Source organism: Mustela nivalis (genome assembly GCF_964662115.1).
Source record: "Mustela nivalis genome assembly, chromosome: 5".
NCBI classification, from domain to species: domain Eukaryota; kingdom Metazoa; phylum Chordata; class Mammalia; order Carnivora; family Mustelidae; genus Mustela; species Mustela nivalis.
The window spans coordinates 12559871-12580731 of NC_139024.1; the positions used below are offsets into that span (position 1 = coordinate 12559871).

The following is a 20861-nucleotide window of genomic DNA, read 5'->3' on the forward strand; positions in this document are numbered from 1 at the left end:
TGTCTTCATTGGAGAAGTATCTGTTCATATCTTCTGCACATTTTTTTATATGATTGTCTGTTTTGTGTGTGTACCTAAAATTTTTAAAAAGCACTTTTTTTTTTTTTTAAAGATTTTATTTATTTATTTGACAGGGAGAGATCACAAGTAGGCAGAGAGGCAGGCAGAGAGAGAGAGGAGGAAGCAGGCTCCCTGCTGAGCAGAGAGCCCGATGTGGGACTCGATCCCAGGACCCTGAGATCATGACCTGAGCCGAAGGCAGCGGCTTAACCCACTGAGCCACCCAGGCGCCCCTAAAAAGCACTTTTTAGGGGTGCCTAGGTGGCTCAGTGGATTAAAGCCTCTGCCTTCCACTCAGGTCATGATCTCAGCGTCCTGGGATTGAGCCCTGTGTCCGGCTCTCTGCTCGGCAGGGAGCCTGCTTCCCCCCGTCTCTCTGTCTGCCTCTCTGCCTACTTGTGATCTCTGTCTATCAAATAAATAAATAAAATCTTTTTTAAAAAAGCACTTTTAATTTTATTATAGGCAGCAACATACATTTAAGCTTCACGAACATTTCACTGCAGTGAAAACCCAGCTATAGTGTCTGTAGCCAATGTCCCCAGAAATTACTTGGAACTTTTATTACTATGCAAACATTGACTTCTTGAACATCAGGGCATGGAATAGGTCAAGACAGAACTTGGGGGGGAGGTAAGCAGCTTGTTAGTTTGTGTAGATCCAAGGCCACTGGCCACTCTTCTTTTCCTCATTTACTATCTGTCCTGCTTTCTGTCTTCTTCTGTCCTCTCTTGGGCAGGGAGCACGGATGGGGGTTGTGCAGCATGGCGATCGAAGCGTTGTGCCCTTGGTGCCGATGGCCTTCCTCTCCACAGATGAGCTGTGTGACTTTGGAGAATTTATTTAATGGCTCTGTGCTTTAGTTTCCTTACCTAGAAAATAGATATCCTATCATTCCCATTTTCATGTGCTCTTTCCCTGAGATAATACTTGTTGAGGACTTAGCCCAGCCTCGAGATGGCAGAGAGTAAATGTTCCATTTTATTGGTCATTCTGTTATCCCAGAATTTAAATGGCACCGCATTCTGACTTTGGGATGCTGTTTCAACAGTATAATAGAATCCAGAAATATCTTCATTTTTTGGTTAAAACAAAGAAACACCAACTTGGGATATGTACATGCGGTTGAACCCAGAAATCCATCCCACCTCCCACCAAAGTTATCTGAGATGTAGGTGTTGTCCTCTGGGATTTGTTCTCTATCTATCACACAAAACTCATTTTTTCAAAGCACCTGAGTCAGTTGAACGTTATCCAGAAAGAACACAGGTGAGAAACTCAAGAGGTGGAAATTGTATTTCAGGGGAGTTGACATTTGGTCAGTGATGCTGTTTCTGGGCAGGTGAGTCTCACCTGGTGGAAATGCATCTACTCAGGGGCTACTCTGTTGTCTTCTGTGCTGCCAGTATGGTCGTTTGCCAGACACGGAACTTGGCTCTCTCAGACTTTGCATCTCTGTGAAGAAAGATGGTGCCAAACAGGACAGTTCAGAGAGGTGACAGTTACCTGAAGGGGCATTTGGCAACATCTGGAGACATCTTTGGTTGTCACAACTAGGGAGAGGGTACAGTTGGCCGGGGGTGCTGCTAAACGTCTTGCGGTGTACAGGAATCCTCCCTTTCCTCCTCACCCAACCAAAACACAGACAGTGGGCTTTCAATGTCAGTAAGCCTCAGGTGAAGAAACTGTTCTAGATAGTCAAGGAACCCTCAAAGAGGAGGGAACCTTTGGGCTACTAGGTAAGTATAAAAAAGAGCTGTTCATGCAAATATTTGTGGCAGGAGCATTTGAAAAGAGGAACTAGCAAGAACAAAGTCACTGGGACCAGAGTACACTGGAGGAAGGACAGAAAAGGCTGGAGTGGGAAAGATCAGCCCTGTGGGTAAATCGTGTAGGGTTTTGTGGCTGTCGTAGGAGTTATTCAAGTTGCTCAGTGGGCTTTTGAGGTAATTATGAGAGTTTGGATGTTGTTGATTGTTTTGAATTTTTCTCTTTGATTTTCTTTTCTACAGAATTATGGCCTAGAAACTGACAATATGAAGAACTTAGTTCTGAAACTGCGAGCCTCTTCTCACAACTTACAAAATTACATAAGTAGCCGGAGGAAAAGTCCAGCTTACGATGGAAACACTTCCCACAAGCCCCCCAATGAGTTCCTGACTTCTGTGGTGGAGCTAATAGGTGCTGCTAAGGCCTTGTTGGCTTGGCTGGACCGGTAAGTGATGCATGACCTCGACCATCCAGTCAGGGGAGGGCCCGAGCTGCACACAGGCCTGTCCATTGTCTGGGAAGTGAGCTGGGGTCCCTTGCCTGTCCCTTCCACTGTACCAATGCAGGAGATCTGGCTCAGTGGGGGGTTTTTAGGTCCCTGTGGAAGCTCCTGAAAGGGTGAATAGTAGGAACAAATTAAGCTCCCCTTGGGGAAGGCCTGGAACCATATGAAGCTGTGCTTGACCTCTGAAGGCTCATTTCTGATGTGTTTTTATCTAGCACTTCTCTGCCTTTATTCTGTTTGGATTCCTGTTTTTGAGAGGAAGCAGTTGCATGACCCGTCTTTGAAGCCAGCCTGTGCTGTGGCCGTGCTTCTCCGTGTACGGTGCAGGATCCTGGTGCCGCTCGCCCCCCTTTTTAAAAGAACATTTGTTGCTTTCTAGGGCTCCATTTACGGGGATCACGGATTTCTCAGTAACCAAGAACAAAATCATTCAGCTTTGCCTGGACCTGACCACTACCGTGCAGAAGGTCAGTACATCATCACTGTTGCTTTCTGACATTGTTTCTTCCCTCTGCCCTGTCCTCTTCCTCACAGGGACCACGTGCTTTTTGCTTTTCTGTCCCTTGCCATTTTTTTCCCCATTTCTCGCAACTGGGGAGAGATGAAAGGCTTTTAATGAGATGCATTGTACAGATGGTTTCTGGAAAATAACCAGTGGACTTTACATCAAAGATTGCCTTCTTTTGTTTTTTTTAAAATAATGGAGCTAATAGGCCTGTACTTTCTCTAAACTGTATGAGCACTTAATTTTTTGAATAGAAGCTCTGGAGGAACTGCATGGCCTGAAGTTAAGGAATGCTAAGGAAGGAAGGAGCACGGGAAAGATTGAGGAGGAATTCAGGTTTAGGTATGGGGCGGGGTGACCTTCTTTGAGAAGATGACGCTTGAGTAAATGGACTGGTGTGACTCTGTGCCTGTCTGGAGGAAAAGGGCTTCCTGTGTCGTCTTCGGGTGCTTTCCTGATGGTCACAGAAGTATTGATTGTTAAAGACTGATGGTAGAAAAGAAATGTCACCGTGAGAACTACAGATCCTGAGCTGTTCACCTCAGGAGAAGGCTCCCTGCCGACTTGTCACGTTTGCCCCTTCTGCAGGCCTCACACTGCCTGGCACATGAGAATTAGTGATTTTTAAATGTGTATTTAAACAAATGAGATATAATACTTTTGATAAATCAGCTGATGAGACTTTGACACTTATCGGAAGAAATTCAGCCCAACTTAGGGGACACAAGAGGTATGGTTTTTGTTTTCCCTTTGGTGCTCATTGAGCGGGTGCTTCAGAGATAACCATGGGTTCAAATCCTACCTCTACACTAATTAACCCTGAGACCTTGGATGGGTCACTTAAAACTTAGGAACCTCAGTTTTTTTGTCTGTAACATGGGAATACTAATATTTACCTTACCAGATGATTTGGCAGGATTTCTAGCAGTTATTGTTCAATAAGAAAAAAAAGGAAAAAAAAAGTGTAATATAATGGCAAATGGTGACCTCCCCCAAAATATAAAAATGTAGGCGTATATGTATTTGTAATACACACACATCCAGAAACCTGCATACAAAGGCATAAGTGCAGTAGGCAATTTGGAAGAAAAGAAAAGTTGGGTTTTCTTTGGCAGGGAGAGAATTGGGGATGGAGCAAAAGAGCCAAACCCCCTCTACCCTGGGATGGAAAAGAAGCACTTCTTTCATTTACAAAGAATATTACTTAACCGCATGTATGTATTTGTGTAAAATTAGATATAGAGATATAATGTAAAATGTTTTATTTTAAAATAATAATATTTACCTCAAAAGATTGGTAGAAAGATAAAATGAGATAATATATGTAAAGTACAGTATCCATAAGAAATAATAGCATAGAGTAGGAAATATAAAAAAATCATGCCTTATACTGGTTTTCTGGAAACAAAGTTGATGATTTAAGGAGAGAAAGTCAACAAGTATATTGCTCTTTTTTTTTCTGTTTTTGGTTTTTTTTTTTTTTTTTTGGTTGTTTTTAAAATTTGAACAATTTTTAAGGATGGTCTGAAACTGGCAAAATATGAATATACATGGGAGTATCATTTTATGAACTTAGATTGAGAAAGATGTTTAGCTCTTGTGAACATATGTTTTCTTTAGCAATTAGAGAACACAGGTGCCTTGGCAAGTGGAATGTTTGTGTGCACACAAATTAGAAATAACAAACTTGATGAATGAGCTGAATGCCTTTTTCTATATGCCGTGTGACAGCAGCAACAAGACTGAATGAGCCAGAAGACTTCACACTGTCTTCCAATGAGGAGAAGAATAGTTTTCTCCAGAACTTCTTGGCAGAAGGTCTCTTGACTTTTCCGGAAGAAACCTGTCTTTTCCATTTATTCCTTTTCTCTGGGAAATTTAAGGAATGAAAGTTGTGTCCTTCATCCAGTGACAAGGAACATGTTCTCTTTGGGTCTTACTCCTTTTGTCTCCATCTGTGAGGAGAGCGGTTTGCTTATGCTTCTGCTCCTTTTCTTCCCTGTGTGTTGTCATCCGCCCTTCTCTTTCTTGTCACGTTGTCTGCATCTTTCCGTTTAAGGATAATGTGTCCATCTCCTGATCTGAAGGGTAAAGAGCTGCTGCTTTTTCCCCTGTGAGGAGACTGCACCCTTCTTGTAAGTGTGCCTCAGCTGCCATCCCACACCAAGTCCACAGATAGAGTTCCTGTCCAGTTTTCAGGCTCTACCGTCCTACGAGGGAAACTCGGATGGGAAGGGCTGTATCTTCCGTCTGTCCCCGTGAAGTGGCAATGACATGAAAACTGCAGTCACAGGGGTGAGAGATGAAATGACAATGGCAGGCACCAGAGTTCCACTGTGGAAAAAAATTGGGGGGAATGAGCATTAGAAAGCCCAGAAGGACTGAACAGGAAGTGAGATGGCCATGGAAGCAGAGGAAAAAGAAGCCACGAGAGCATTTATTGGGTGCTGGTTGTGTCTCAGGTGCATGTGACATCTTTGACATCTGTTACCACATTTACTTCTCAGCAGATCTCTGAGTTAGGGTTTATCATGCCTGCTTTACAGGAAGAGACAGCACAGAGAGGGTGACAGGTTGCTGAAGTCTCCTCCATTGGTAAGAAGGTAGAATGAGGAAGAGCCATGAAGGAAGGGGCACCCGATGGTGGCCCTGGCGGGGGGTCTGCCCAGTAGGCTGGCCTAAGTCTGCTGATCTGGGTGACCCAAGGGATATGACAGAGATCAGCTCCACTGCCTGGCTCCCGAGGGGTGACTTGGTTCCAGAGCTTCTTTTTCCCATTCCATTGCCTTTATGCCAAACAACATGAAGTCATGCCTGCAGCTGCTTCCTCCCAGTAGAAACGGGTGTGGGAACCTATGTTCATGGTGGCGGAAGGTAAAAAGGGAGCTCTTTTGCATGCTGACTGGAATAGTTTTGGGAGGCAGGAGAGTCCCTCTCACACCTTGGTTCTAATGCTGCATGGAGCCCATTTTCTTGGTGGCTTCTTGGATCTGTCAGGGAATTAAGTGTCAGGAACCACGAGAGCCCATAGCTGCCTTGAGTTGTGGGCTTTGGTATATCCAGAGGAGCCCTTTGCCTGTGGGTGATTATCTCAGGAGGGTGGCAGGGCCCATGTCATTTTGGGATTTATAGTAAAAAAAATCATAAACATGTATGATTAGTTTTATTTCTAGCACAAGACAACATAAGTATTGTTTGCTAAAATTGGTATTTATTTAATAATTCTTTCTTTCCAATGGTTTTAATAGGGGTTGAACCGTGGTGGTAGTTGATGGCTTAGTTCTGTGCACAAGAGGGAGGAGGAACAGCACATTTTTGAGCTATGATTATTCTGTCTTACAGAAATTGCTTCTGTAGTTTGAGTTTATATCAGATTTACACATGTAAAAATACATTTCTAAACTTCTTTTTTAAAGTGTGTCCTTACTTGGCTGCTCTTTTCCTGAGAATCTGTAAATTTTGGGAGAAATGGAGTAGTATTGTTTCCCACATTTTTTAATCTAATAGAGAATTTTTTTTTTTTTAGGATTTTGTTTATTTGACAGAGAGAGATCACAAGTAGGCAGAGAGGCAGGCAGAGAGAGAGGGGGAAGCAGGCTCCCTGCTGAGCAGAGAGCACAATGTGGGACTTGATCCCAGGACCCTGAGATCATGACCTGAGCCGAAGACAGAGGCCCAACCCACTGAGCCACCCAGGCGCCCTAGTAGAGAATTTTTTTAGGAAGACCCCAAAAATCTGATTACAGAATTGTGTAGGGTAGAGTATCATACATTTCTAACCCAGCCCCCCCCCACCCCATGATAGTAGAGAAATGACCTCAAATGACTTTTGATTGAAGTAAAAATCTTTGACAATTTCAACAGAGTTGATTAATATCTTTCATGTCCATGAAAGAATTAGAATGTCCTAGTTTGGGATTAGACTAGACTTAATGGTGCAAAAGAACTATAAAGAATCTAGTCCCCTTTTGTCCTGTGTACTGTGCCCCGTGGGTGGGAAACCTCTGCTGTAGACCAGTTCTAGAAGGTTAACTGTGAGAGTTTGACGTCAGCGGCTTCACTCTGACCACTTTTAGACAGGACAATGGTGACTCCTATCATCAGCCAACCAGGTTCGTACAGTTCTGAGTCTTTTGTTCTCAAGCTGAGTAAATAATGCTTTGCATTCCAGCCCTTTATTTAATGTCATCAATAGCATACCTCAAGACCACTTTTTTGGCAGTGTGTTAATGAATGTTTTGTTGAACCTTTTTCATTTATTAAGGGCTGAGATATCTGATTTAATCTCGGTGGTGCTTAAAATAAACTTCTGTGGCTACGTTTACTCAAGCCCTTATTTGAAAGCTATTCTTATAGGCAGGCCCAGAGCTAAAAGATTCCTGGCTTGTTGGCCAGGGGCTGGCTGAGTGTGGGGTCACGTTCAGGAGCCATTGTTCAGGTTTCTTGGACTTGACTTCTGGCTTACTGCTCTCTGCCCAGTCTAGATGGTCGGTGGGTTTCAGTTCAGTTATTTTTCATAGGTTTTCTGATAAAATAATTGGTCAAATGCATTCCTTGGATGATAAGCTCCTTTGTTCAGGAGAGGGCAGAGCCTTGGGAGGGGTTGGATGCCCCGCTCTGTGCCCTCTGAATTCAGTGCAGGACTCCTTGGGTTGCAGGGTCAGGGGCGTGCCAGCCACATCTTGGGCTCCAGGAAGTACCTATAGAGCTAAGCCAACAGTTTTTGGAAGTTTCTAGCTCTTACAGTTTTATTCTTCTTTCCTTCATTAGGATTGCCTTGTTGCAGAAATGGAGGATAAAGTTTTAACTGTAGTAAGTATACCTTTTAAAAATTACTGTAAAATTCCTTTCCCCAAACCAGTGGAACTCACATCAATTCGAGCAAGAATTCTGTGGCTAATTCCTTCAGGATATACTTTGAAATACTGGGTTTTGGGGACTTAAGGTCAAAAGGGAAGAATGAAAGTTATTTAATAACAAGAAGAAAATGACTACTGTGAAAATTCCTGTGCTTGGGTAGATGGAGGTCTCTTGTCTTCTAACATTTCAGTAGGTACAGTTATACTTAAATTACTAGCTAGGCTGGTAATCAAGGTACACTGATCCACAGATTTCACTTTAGGAACATTTTGATTAAAAAAAAAAAATCCTTGGCCAAAACCTTATGATGGAGGTGGGGGATGTGCTGTGATTGTTTAAAGAAATTTTGTGACTTAGTCATCATTGCTTCCTCCCTTTGACATAAGCTGGCCTGTGCTCTTTTGATAAGGCCTTCCTCCCACTGATGTTGAGGAATTTAGCAATGAAACAGCTATAAATATATTTTCCATAAATAGGGAAGCTAAACAAATTGGGGGAATGTAAGAAGTGTCACTTCTTGGATTCTCCCCCTTGGAAAAAAAAAATCCTCTTTGGAATTTCCTGATTTCTTTGGTGGCTTAATTTTGAAAGGTTAGATGAATCTGACTGGAGGAAACCACCACATGTAACCATGGTTATTTTTACCTGGAGACCACTTACCAAGGATCTTCATGGCTCAAAAATTTTACCTTGTCAACGTTTGGGGTCGGAGAATGTGAGCCATCACTAAAAAGATCATACATCCTAAATATAAAACACAAATCTATTTTTTTTTTCGATTTTTAAAAATTTATTTATTTGACAGACAGAGATCATAAGTAGGCAGAGAGGCAAACAGAGAGGGGGAAACAGGCTCCCTGCTGAGCAGAGAGCCCGATTCGGGGCTTGATCCTAGGACTTGGGATCATGACCTGAGCCGAAGGCAGAGGCTTTAACCTACTGAGCAGGTGCCCCAAGCACGAATCTATTTATTGCCTAAATTATAACAGGAGAAAATCTAGGTTAACCTTATGTTTGCTGATGAATGTTTAGATAAAACACCAAAGATAGGGGGCGCCTGGGTGGTTCAGTGGGTTAAGCCGCTGCCTTCGGCTCAGGTCATGATCTCAGAGTCCTGGGATCGAGTCCCGCATTGGGCTCTCTGCTCAGCAGAGAGCCTGCTTCCCTCTCTCTTTCTGCCTGCCTCTCCATCTACTTGTGATTTCTCTCTGTCAAATAAATAAATAAAATCTTTAAAAAAACAAAAACAAAAACACCAAAGATAGAATCCATGAAAGAAAAACTGGCAAGGTAGATCTCCTTGAGATGGAACGCTTTGCTCCATGAAATGCAGTGTTAAGAGGATCCAAAGACAAGCCAAAGACAGGGAGCAAGTATTCTTAAAACACATACCAGATAACTTGTATCCAAAATATACAAAGAACTGTTGAAACGCAATAATAAGAAAATAAACCCAGTTAAAAAGTGGGCAAAGGATCTGAACAGACGCCTCCAAAGAAGATAGGCATTTGACAAATGAATATAGGGAACAGTGTTCAGCATCCAGTTTCATTAGGGAATTGCAAATTAAAACAGTAGTGAGACACCACTACACACCTGTTAGAATGACTAAAACCCAAAACATGACAACAACAAATGTTGGCAAGGATTAGAGAAGTAGTTGATTGCTGGTGGGAATGCAGAATGGTACAGCCCCTTTGGAAGATACTGCAGGAGTTTCTTGGAAAACCAAGCCTACTCTTACCCCCTTACCTAGCAGTTAGACCCCTGGGTATTTACCTAATTACAGAAAACCTACACAGAATGTTATAGCAGGTTTATTCACAATTGCCAAAACTTGGAAGCAGCCAAGATGTCCTCCAGTAGGTGACTGTATAAACTGGCACATGTAGACAGTAGAATGTCATTTAGAATACTCAGGATATTCCAGTCACTCATAAAAAGAAATGATCTATAAAGCCATGAAGAGATATGGCAGAGCCTTAAATGCACATCACCAAGGGAAAGCAGCCAAGCTGAAAAGGCTACGTATCGTAGGATTCTTATTATTTGACGTTCTGGAAGAGGCCAAACCCCAGAGACAGTAAGCCGGTCAGTGATTGCCAAGGGTTCATTGTCAGGAGGGTGACGGAGGTGGAGCAGGGGGGTTTTAAGTAGTGAAATTAGTCTGTATGGTATATAGTGGTAGATACATAGCATTATGCTATGGAACTATACACCCCAAAGAGTGCACCCTAATGGAAACTGGACTCTCTTTTGATAAAAAGCTACCAGTTTTGGGTCATTGGTTGTAACAGATGTACCATACTAATGCAGAATGTTTTGATATCTTGTTCTTATTAGCCATGTTATAGCTATTACTGGAAATTGTGTTGGGGTGGGGAAGGCAGTATAGGGAAATGCTGTACTTTGTGCTCAGTTTTTCTGTAAACCTAATAAAATTGCTTTAAAAAGAAAATCTATTAAAAAAAAAAAGCAGCTGCAGACAAAAAAAAAAAAAATTCTTCTCGCCTTGTGAGTATTTGATAGGCACAGAATGTGAGTGATCACTAAGACATCATGCAGATGGCTGGGAAGAGGTGATTCTCCTCCACCGCCAAATGGGGGTTTCTGTGCAGTCTCTGCTTTTTAGTGGCCATAATTCTTGGAAGGACTGTACGCTTTAAACACCCAAGTAGTGGCCACATTTCTACAGATTGCAAATGCTAAGTTCACATGCCTTGGCTTCATGGAGTAGCATTATTAAAATAATTGCTGATGGGAGCTCAGGATTGTAGGGGAAGTGCATTTCTTTAAAATTCAGATTGAGATAAACTTGGTTAATGATTGAACCTTTCCTATTTGCCTCTCCCAATTTGAGGTCAAGGTTTTAAATGGCATCTGTGACAAAACAATACGATCTACTACGGATCCGGTTATGAGCCAGTGTGCATGTCTGGAGGAGGTTCACTTGCCCAACGTTAAACCTGGGGAAGGCCTGGTAAGAATTCTAGCAATACTTGCTTTCTTTTTCCTTTCTTCTTGTCTCTTCTCTTCTCTTTCCTCTTTTTCTTTTCTTTTCTTCTTTTAATTATTTTGAAGATTGATTTATTTGGGAGAGAGATTGAGAGCTTGAGAAAACGAGTGAGGGGCGGGGCAGAGGGAGAAGCGGACCCCCTGCAGAGCAGGAGCCTGACTGGGGACTCGATCCCAAGACCCCAGAATCATGACGTGAACTGAAGGCAGGGGCTTAACCCACTAAGCCTCCCAGGTGCCGGAAATACTTGCTTCCTTTTCACATAATAACATACTATCATTTATTAAAGTTTTTTTTTTTTTTCCTGACTCCTTACTGCTTTTACTATGATTCTGAATAGAATTAAATTCGATTGTCTTCCATTATGCAGTTAGGAATTTGCCACCTTGAACTGTTGGTATGTTTTATGTCTTCGGTGTATAAAAATAAATACCGTTTTTAAACTATATTCTCATATCTTGAAGGAATTGTCTTAACAATTTTATTTTTAGGACTTGGCCATGCAGGGAGATATAAAACATTTACACAAAGGAAAGATGGTTTCTGGGTACAAAACAACATCTGCTCTGAAAGTCTGTATTAGCACTTAGGATGAATGTGAGAAGAGCCGGTGGAACAAAATGATTTCTTAAAAACAAGTTCAGAAATGTTTCATGAGCACTGTAGGAGCCCTATACGAACAGGCCCTGAGCGTACACACGGGCAGATTCCTTCCCTGGATCTGTGCCTCGGTACCTACATCTTCCAGTGGGGAGGCTACAGGGCTCCCTGATAAGCTTTTCAGGGCTGTAAGTTTGAGAGAGCTTGGTTTCCTCATCTGACAGAAGTGAACACTAATAATTACTGCCTCACAGAGTTGTTGAAAGTATTAAATTAGATGAGGAGTGCTGGGTACCAGCTGCCGGACACATGGTTCCCGTGTAGTCATTGTTGGCTGTGCAGGTTCTGATGCTGGCACTGATGAGGAGGAAGGCGGCGAGGAGGAAGGCCTAGTGTGTAGGTAGCTGTGGGGAGACGCCAAGGCAGACTCCGCTCTCAGGAAAACAAAAATCAACTGAGTATCGACAAGTTCAGTCTTAGTACATAGCAACATGCATGTTGAGACTTCTTGGGTTCACCTGATGGATGATAGTAGATTAATCAGGGAAGACTTCCTGGAGGTGAGTTTATAGCTCTGGCTTGAAGCAGAGAAATACCCCAGACGGGCAGAAGTAGACTTGTTGTTTTCAGATGGAAAGTTCTATAAGCAAATGCTTTGGAAGGAGGAGTTGCATAGGTCAGGAGAAAGGGATTCCTCTGTGAGAGAAAGAAACAGGAAAGGAGAGGAATGGGAAGACCCTTGAAGGTGTTAGCGTTTGATGAGATTCTTACTACAGAGTGGTGTAGGTTGCTGAGCAGGACACGTTCAGGGTCCAAATGATATCTGAGGAAGATCTACGTTATTGCAGCTTTGATATGTTATTGCAAATTCGATACTACTCTTTGCCCGGTCGACTTTTTTGTTCTTTCCCCCAATCTTATGAGCATTTAATAAAATTTTTTTATGTCTGGTACATCAAACAGTGGAAATGTTTCCTCCATGGTATGGCATTTGCCTGTGAGTTTGCTCACCAGGCCCGTCAGCAGGAGTGCATTTGGCTTTACCCTTCCCTTAAAACGGAGCGGTGCCTGTTTCGGATTTACTCCCTGTGTCGTGTCGGTTAATAATCTTGGCTCATGTATCCTAGTCTGGGTTGCTGGTGGCTTAAGCAAGTCACCCATGATGACTGCTGATCCCCCATTTATCTGAATATATCGTGTCACCCAAGAGAAGGTCAGGAGAGAACAGTCCGTGTTTGAAATGCCTCATTCATTCTGCGAGTCTGAGAAGGTGCCTCAGAGTTATGGGAAAATTCTCCGTGCCCAGTACACAAATTATAATACCAGAGAGATCCGGCTGCTGATTTCTTTCATGAGTGTTCCTTTCTGAGCTCCCTTCACTGCTCCTTGGCTCTGGTTTCCCAGAGTTTCAGGCGGCTTAGAAATGCGTGTTGTCCCGAAGCGATTGCCTTTAATGTTTTATAAGATGAAGTCTCCCTGGCGGCTGTGTTTCTGAATGTTGGAGTAATGAGTTAATATGTTTGTGACTCCCTCTAGGGCATGTACATCAAATCAACCTATGATGGATTGCACGTGATTACTGGAACCACCGAGAACGTAAGTGCGCACATCCGTTAAATGTAAAAGCTGTCGTGTGTTTAAACAAATGTGACGCGTGGTCCCTATACTTTTCGTTCCAACGTGTTCATCCTATTTTATTATCTGCGGTGAGAGCGTGGGTGCTGTTTTGTTTATTTCTGTTGCTAGCATACTGCTTATCCCCAGCTGTTGGGAATTTATTATTTAAATTGTCTTTTATGGCTCTTGTTCCCATACCTTGCCCAGTTTTTACCCCCCACCCTTGTTAATTATTCCTTTGCACCCTGGAAGTGTTAACCCGTAAGTCTAAAAACAATGATCTCTTTGTGGTTGAAAACCACTCTTATAAGAACTGAAATTAGTAGCCGTATGTGTAAAATACAGTTTTTTGTTGTTGTTTAATGGAATTTAGATGGATCACCAGAGAAGCTATTTTGGGACTTTTACACAGTGTAGATACTTTTTACAGAGTTGTGTTTTGTAATATTTGGCATGATACTGAAATTTAGTACCCCCCCGCCCCCCCCACCCCCAATCTTTTGAATAGAAAAAGCAGGGCTGCTTTTCCTGTGAGAGTCTTTGTACACTGTTCACTTCCTTTTGGAAATGCTGCTCCATGAAAGGTTTTCTTGAGCCCCTCTAACATTTTGAATTTGTGAAAAGTAGAGCTAATTGAATGCTTTCTTTTTGTAACCTACAATATGGCTAGTTTTTGATGACATTGATATGGGGGTAGAAATGTTAGAATAGCTTCCTGGATCTGTATGAAAGAAGCATGTGTCTGTGGAACTAATCTGCTATTTAATCAACTAAGACAAGAGGAAATAATTTCTAAAAATAGAAGAAATTTGGTAACTCCTCTGATCTGTTGGAAATAATGTGTTGAATTTTGAACTCGAGCTGCAGCGTCTTTTGATAAAATAAAACGGCATGATCTTTGATGAGGGTTTGTGACACAAGCTTGATATTCGTAGCAAGAAAGAAGTGACATTGCTGAAGGCAGTCAGTGAATTTTAAATATGGTGTGTGGTTCTGGCAGAGGAAAGAGTGGAAGATGGTGGTGTCTAAGCCTTCTTTGTCGAGCTGCTGTGAAAACACACTGAGAAGCGATAGGGATTTTTTTTGGCATATCACCTGATAGGCAGTAACAGCACGGGAGGTTCTGCTTTTAGGTCAGGGATGGTGCAGAAGATGAAATGCGTAATTCATTACTTGGTTCATCCCTCATTCTTGTCAGAGACTTGGTATATTTCAGGTCAACCAAAATGAGAACATACTTGTGTGCCACTCGGTACACTGTTTGGGAGTTGGAAGGATTGAGGGGGACGGTGAAGGTCATTTCAGTTTTTAAAGAGTGGAAGTTTGCATTCAGCGATTTAGTGATTGCCTTGTTTAATTAACCTCCAGACCTGTGTGGTTGCAGACTCTCCCTGGTCTCCTTAAAGCAGTTTTCATCTTGGGTAGATGTGTAGTTCGCTATCCTGTTACCAGAAGGCACACAGATTTCTCCTCTTCAAACCAGCCCCCCATCCTTTGGCTTTAAGGATGAGAGTTGAATGAGAGACGAAACAAGCTGCTTTTGAATGCAGTGAAATGTCAAATGCAAGGGTGCGTCTCCTGGAGTTCCTACAAGACTCAGTAAGACTGGATGAGAGGTTCAGGGTTGACGTGGATGTAGTTGATCCCATGCAGGATTATACAGAAGTCATCCTAGAGACACAGGTGGTTTCCATCTTGTGAAAGATCAAAAAAGGGAAAACTTGTTTTATTCCTTCTGGCAATCCATTTGAGAATGTCACTCATTCTTTTCAGTCATTGAGCTTGTGTTCACGGAGTACCTGGAATGTGTGAGACACTTGCTAAATCTTACAGATGGGGGTGGGCACCGTAGGTAAGAGCCTACTTCTCCAGGGCTTAATCTAGGTATTTGACCCTAAATGCTGCATGTTTTACACTTAAATGGCAGTAGAAAATGCCAGCTGCCAGCTCTGGGACAGCCTTCCAGCTAGCACTTAACGGTTGTTGTGACTTTCAAATCAGAATGCTGGTTAAGTTTTGTATGTATGTATATATGTGTGTATGAATGAGAGAGTGCAAGCAGCGGGAGGGGCAGAGGGAGAGGGAAAGAGAGACATCGCATCTCAAGCAGACTCCCCACTGAGCTCGGAAGCGCATGCAGGGCCCCAGATCATGACCTAAGCCCAAATCAAGAGTCCGATGCTCAACCTACCAAGCCACCCAGGCGCTCCCGGTATTAGAATGTGTTAAAGGAAGCCTAGTGTTGTGGTTGGTAGTGGATGGAAATCACCCATTACATTTGCCGTGTTTATCTTGGCCTCCAGGCTGCAGCAACGCCAGTAGGTTATCTTAGGCCTCCAGTCCATTTTGGGGGGAGGTTACCTGAGAAGTCAGGATCACTCCAAGGTCAGCCTAACAGTATCTAGTGATTCTCAATGACTTCTTTTTTGAAGTTGTCCAACACCTTGACAGGATCTCATCCATACTTCTGTTCCCTACCTCTGAGATGATGTGGGAATTCAATTAGCCTCTGAAGAATGGATGCATTCTTCTCCGGGTCCTTGCCCTTTTGCAGAAAACCAGAACAAGCATCATTTTTCAGTAGTCTGGCTCGTGGTGAGAATAGGCAAGAGTCACTGCCCCAGGGAGAATTTTGGTATCAAGCTCTCTCTTTACCAGTGTTCTGCCAAACACCTCTCTTCATCACCTGGTAGGATATTTGAGAAATGAATGCATGAGGATCACTAGGAAGGAAAGTCAATTCAGGACATTTAGGATTGGTTTTTAAGATTGCACATCCATAAACAAGAACATCCTAGCCTCAGAACCATCTTTTAAAGTGAAGCTTTACCTTAAGTGAACCCCAAGCCGAGAAGATTATCTAGGCTGGACTGATTCTGAATGGACTTATGGAAATTGGTCTCTAACTATGGGTTAAGCATCTGCCATGGAGGGGCAAAAGGGAGCCTAGACACATTCTGTTTTTTTCTTTCAGTGCCTCAAGAGAAAGAGATTGAGGTAGACTATCTCCCTGAGGTACCCACGGTGCAGGTCTCTCAGGGAAGACACTGCTGGTTGTTATGGTGGCAGGAAAAATAACTCTCAGTTCCCTGTGCCTTGCGTTGGCCCTAGATACATTGAAGGGATAGTTTGTACAGTTTAATGCTATTTGCTCATTTCTCGTTGAGCCTGTCCCAACAGTTGAGCAAGAAGATTCAGCCAAGGATGTCTTATGTTTGGTTCCCATCCTCTTGACTGTGTTCAGAGGTGCTGCTTTTTTTTAAAGAAAAATAATTATAAATATGTCAGAAGATTCAGTTGGTTACATAAGTTACCAAATAAAATACTCCGGCCTCGAGAACATTAGATTGTAATTTGAAATCAAGGTTTTATCCTTTTCTTTGCTTTTGCTCATAGGAGACACCTTAAACACCGAGAGTGCTAGTTTCATTAATTGAACAGAATATTGTGGACAAATATTTGAGAAATAGATTATATGTAGATATTTATATGCACACATAAGTGGAGAGAAAGCTATATATATACTTATATATATTTATATATATATGTGCAGATTTGTAGCAAAGTATTATTGGGCAGAATCAAAATCTGGACTTAAAACACATTCATTTTTGGATTCAACCAGAAAATGACAAAAATTTAAGTTTGTTTTCTCTAAAGAAGTACATTAAATTAAATTCATTTTCTTTAAAGAAGTACATTTTCCAATGTCACCATCTTTCTGTGCTATAATAGCATTGTGATGATGCGTAAAACAAGGTTGAGTAGACAAGAGTTCGTTTTGATAATTGCTTAAAAGGAGATGTGAACATCACCATAACAATGGTTTTTACGTGTTAAGCAGTTGGTCAGCTTTTACAGGACTAATTTTGATAGGGATATACGTTAGATGAACCAAAGAAAGCCTTTTTTATTAGTTCACTGTGTCGCAGGATGTCCCACTCTTCCTGATGGGTTAGGTGGACCTGGCAGCATGTCCCACTCTTCCTGGTGGGTGGCCCAGGCTGTTGGAACGGACAGATGGTCCGGACCAGCCAGCCATTCATCACGTGGGGAACATGAGTGCCCACCCCCATGGCAGGCTTGACAGACCATATTGTCTTGGGATTGTCTCATAAGTGCTTCATGTCATAGTTCTGGAGAAAATTGTATTTCCACTCCTCATTGTCTGCAGAAGAAAGGAGGAGGAAGAAATAGAAGCAGAAACAAATAGAAGATTTAAAAAAATAAGACAGGTCTCTGTGTTTGTTCCTAATAGTCTCCTGCAGACAGATCTCAGAAGATTCACGCTGGTGATGAAGTCATTCAGGTTAATCAGCAGACCGTGGTGAGTTTGTTCATTGAGACTTAAGACTTATCATATTCCCCTCTAGCGCTTTTAACTAAATCCAAAACCATTTTGCTTGAACTTTTGAAATGTGTGACTTTCATCCAATTTTCCATAGTTCTAAGTAGTGCTCAGATGGACACACTAGTGTCTGCTTACTTGCTCACAACTGATTTCCTTGGAATAAATTCATAGATTTGACTTTTCATAACTCACAAGTGAGTCCCTTCTCCTCATTTTCTTTCTTTGAAGGTGGGATGGCAGCTAAAAAATCTGGTGAGAAAACTGAGAGAGAATCCTACAGGAGTCGTATTACTGCTTAAGAAGCGCCCCACGGGTTCTTTCAACTTTACCCCCGCTCCCCTGAAAAATCTCCGGTGGAGACCGCCCCTCGTGCAGGTATCCGTTATTGGTTGTAAACCTTTTTCTTTCTTTTCTTTCTTTCTTTTTTTTTTTTAAAGATTTTATTTATTTATTTGACAGACAGAGATCACAAGTAGGCAGAGAGGCAGGCAGAGAGAGAGGGGGAAGCAGGCTTACCACTGAGCAGAGAGCCCAATGTGGGGCTCGATCCCAGGTTCCTGGGATCATGACCTGAGCCAAAGACAGAGACTTAACCCACTGAGCCACCCAGGCGCCCTGTAAACCTTTTTCTGTTCTCTGTGCATGAACCGTGTTGAGGATCAGATTTGTCTCCAGAAAGAACAGTTACCATTTGATGGTGATCGGCTTCAGGAGTTTGTGTATGCAGAATCATTCTCTAGTCCTACTTCAGTGAGAACACAGGTTCTAGATTTTGCACTCGCCACATGTGACTGTTTAAATGATTAAATAAAATGAAAAGTCCATTTCCTTGGCCTCATTAGCCACACTTCAGAGGTCTGGTAGCCTCGTGTGGCTAGTGGCTGTCATCATCACTGCAGAAGTTCGTTCTGGTCCTTTTCCCCTCTCCTTTCAAACATATTTGACGGTACACGCTTTGAGCACGAACCCTGGAGAGACCACCTCGGGTGGAGTCCTGCCAAGGCAGGGCTAGGGATGGTGGGACTCGGCCATCCAGCGGGGAGTGGAACCACTGCATTGTTTAGTTCAGAGCTGGCAGACTCGAGTGATCAGCAGCAGCAGACTGACTTACAGCCTCGTGTCGGAGACTGTTGTGTAATTCCGTACGAACAGTGCACTCCCTTTTCCCCACAGCTGGGTGGAGTGTGCTCAAGGACCAGACCCCCTTCGGATATCATTGGTCCTTAGTGTTTATTTCTTAAATCATAAATATAAAGGCAATGACATCGTAATGCCCTTTTTATTTTATTTTTTTAAAAGATTTTATTTATTTACTTGACAGAGAGAGATCACAAGTAGACAGAGAGGCAGGCAGAGAGAGAGAGGGAAGCAGGCTCCCCGCTGAGCAGAGAGCCCGATGTGGGACTTGATCCCAGAACCCTGAGATCATGACCTGAGCCAAAGGCAGCGGCTTAGCCCACTGAGCCACCCAGGCACCCTTAATGCCCTTTTTAAAGACTGAGATTGTAATTTATGTGGAACCATCTGCCATTTTATGGTTCATCTTCAATGGGAGGAATGGTAGTTGTCTCAGGCTCTCAGTTTGAACCCTCTGTGATACATACAACATTGGAAATACACCTACATGTGTACCTCGGTGCAGGGTTTAGAATAAATAACAGGGGCACCTGAGTGGCTCAGTGGGTTGGGCCTCTGCCTTTGGCTCAGGTCATGGTGTCATGGTCCTGGGATCGAGTCCCGCATTGGGCTCTCTGCTCGGTGGGGAGCCTGCTTCCTCCTCTCTCTCTCTCTCTCTATGCCTGCCTCTCTGCCTACTTGTGATCTCTCTCTGTCAAATAAATAAATAAATCTTTAAAAAAATAAATAAATCTTTAAAAAAAAATAAGTCGGATATGGAGTAAGGAGGGACACATAATTAAAATCACTTCTTAATTAATAACTGATAAATAAATGATTTATAAGTCAATTCTTATAAGTAATCATCTCTTAAATAATAACAATATCAATCACACCCCAACTGTGATGGGGCAATGCCAGTGAAAGACTCATGCCAAGAGGTCATTTGGAAGAAGCATGGAAAAGACTCACAAAGCAGCACAGCCTAGTGGTTAGACAGGGGGCTTAGAGTTCAACTTCTCCAGTTCGAATCTCAGCTCTGCCACTTCTAACTATGGGATCTCTGATAAGGTATTTAATCTTTCTAAACCTTACCCCTAATTATTGGTATTTACTGTGAGAGAAAGCTGGGGCAACTGAGTGGCTCAGTTGGTTAAGCATCTGCCTTCGGCTCAGGTCATGATCCCGGGGTCTCGGGATCGAGCCCCCACATTGGGCTCCCTGCTCAGTTGGGAGCTGGCGTCTCTCTCTCTCTCCTTCTGCTTCTCCCCCTGCTTGTGTTCTCTCTCTCACATGTCTGTGCATTCTCTTTCTCTCCCTCTCTCTCAAAAAATAAATAAATAAAAATCTTAAAAGGCTTTGGACTAAGGGATGAGGAAGGCAAGCAAAGCAGGTGTGCAGTGTGACATTGCACCTGGCTGGTGATACTAGTGACAGAAATTAGAGTCGGGAAGGCAGAGATGGTGGGTCTTCTGAGAATCACTGAGTCGGAAGTGGGGGTGGACAGTTCAAGTGCCTGTGTTCAAGTGTAAGTGGAAGCTGTTTTTAGGTACAGGCTAGAGTTAGTCCCTTGATGTCTGGAAATTCACTTCAGAAGGGCATGCTTCCCTCCTCTCTGGCTCTGTCCACCTTCCTGCCAAGTCCCACTGACTGTGCAGTTTGGGGACCAGTTGATGGTGAGGGAAGAGATACCTCGTTTTGCTTCTGACCCAGGGGTAGAACCAGCATCACAACTGAGAGGCCATTTTCATAGCTTAGCTACAAGTGTCCTCATGACGGGTCCAGGATAGTTGCAGAATATAAATTCTGGAACACTGACACTCCCTGACATTGCTGTGTGTCATTCTCCAGGCCTGGGCACCCACCTCTTGTGGGAGTGCGTTTCTTTCATTCTTGTCACCATCATTAATGTTGCCTGTCCCTGAGAAGGTGTCCTCCTTGGTTTTAGGCCATCATCCTGGTAAATGAGAGTTCTTCTTATAGTCAGCATCATCAATGCTGGAGCCCTTGGAGAACGCCCACTCTGTGCCAGTGCTGTACTGTACTGCTGACACTCATGGGGGCCCTTGATGCTGTTTTCAGCACTTTTTTCAGACACTGTTAATCAGTTCTATATTAAGTAGAGTTGACTGTGTTGGTGGCCACCATCCAGATTGTAGGGATCGTGTCACAGGAGACTAAAGACTAAGCCCCCATTTCTCTTGAGTCTGGGGGTCTCCCCCTAAAACAGGCCTGTCACTGTGAGTACATTCCAGTCCTTTCAGTCCTTAAATATAGTTCATGGTCTCACTGTGGGGTCTTGGGTCACCATCCCGGCTGGATAGGGTTTGAGGTACCAGGGGCCAGGCACAGTTCTCGTGTGGCCATCACCACCCACTGGCCATCACCAGAGGTCTTTATGCCTTGACTCTGGGATTTTGGAAGCCTTCCTTTACCCGCCAGAAAGTGGGTCATCATTGTT

General features: G+C 43.1%; 1 protein-coding gene across 4 annotated transcripts in view; it reads left to right on the forward strand.

The window, feature by feature from the left end:
- Nucleotides 1–20861, forward strand: part of CNKSR3 (CNKSR family member 3) — an 89395-nt gene that overhangs the window by 60529 nt on the left and 8005 nt on the right. For all 4 annotated transcript variants that reach the window (XM_082731380.1, XM_082731379.1, XM_082731382.1 and 1 more), the window contains 7 exons: nucleotides 2073–2275; nucleotides 2715–2802; nucleotides 7611–7652; nucleotides 10561–10680; nucleotides 12853–12912; nucleotides 17192–17260; nucleotides 17513–17659. In XM_082731380.1, the coding sequence (XP_082587506.1) occupies nucleotides 2097–2275; nucleotides 2715–2802; nucleotides 7611–7652; nucleotides 10561–10680; nucleotides 12853–12912; nucleotides 17192–17260; nucleotides 17513–17659 (705 nt within the window). In that variant the 5' untranslated portion in view covers nucleotides 2073–2096. The remainder of the gene's footprint in view (nucleotides 1–2072; nucleotides 2276–2714; nucleotides 2803–7610; nucleotides 7653–10560; nucleotides 10681–12852; nucleotides 12913–17191; nucleotides 17261–17512; nucleotides 17660–20861) is intronic.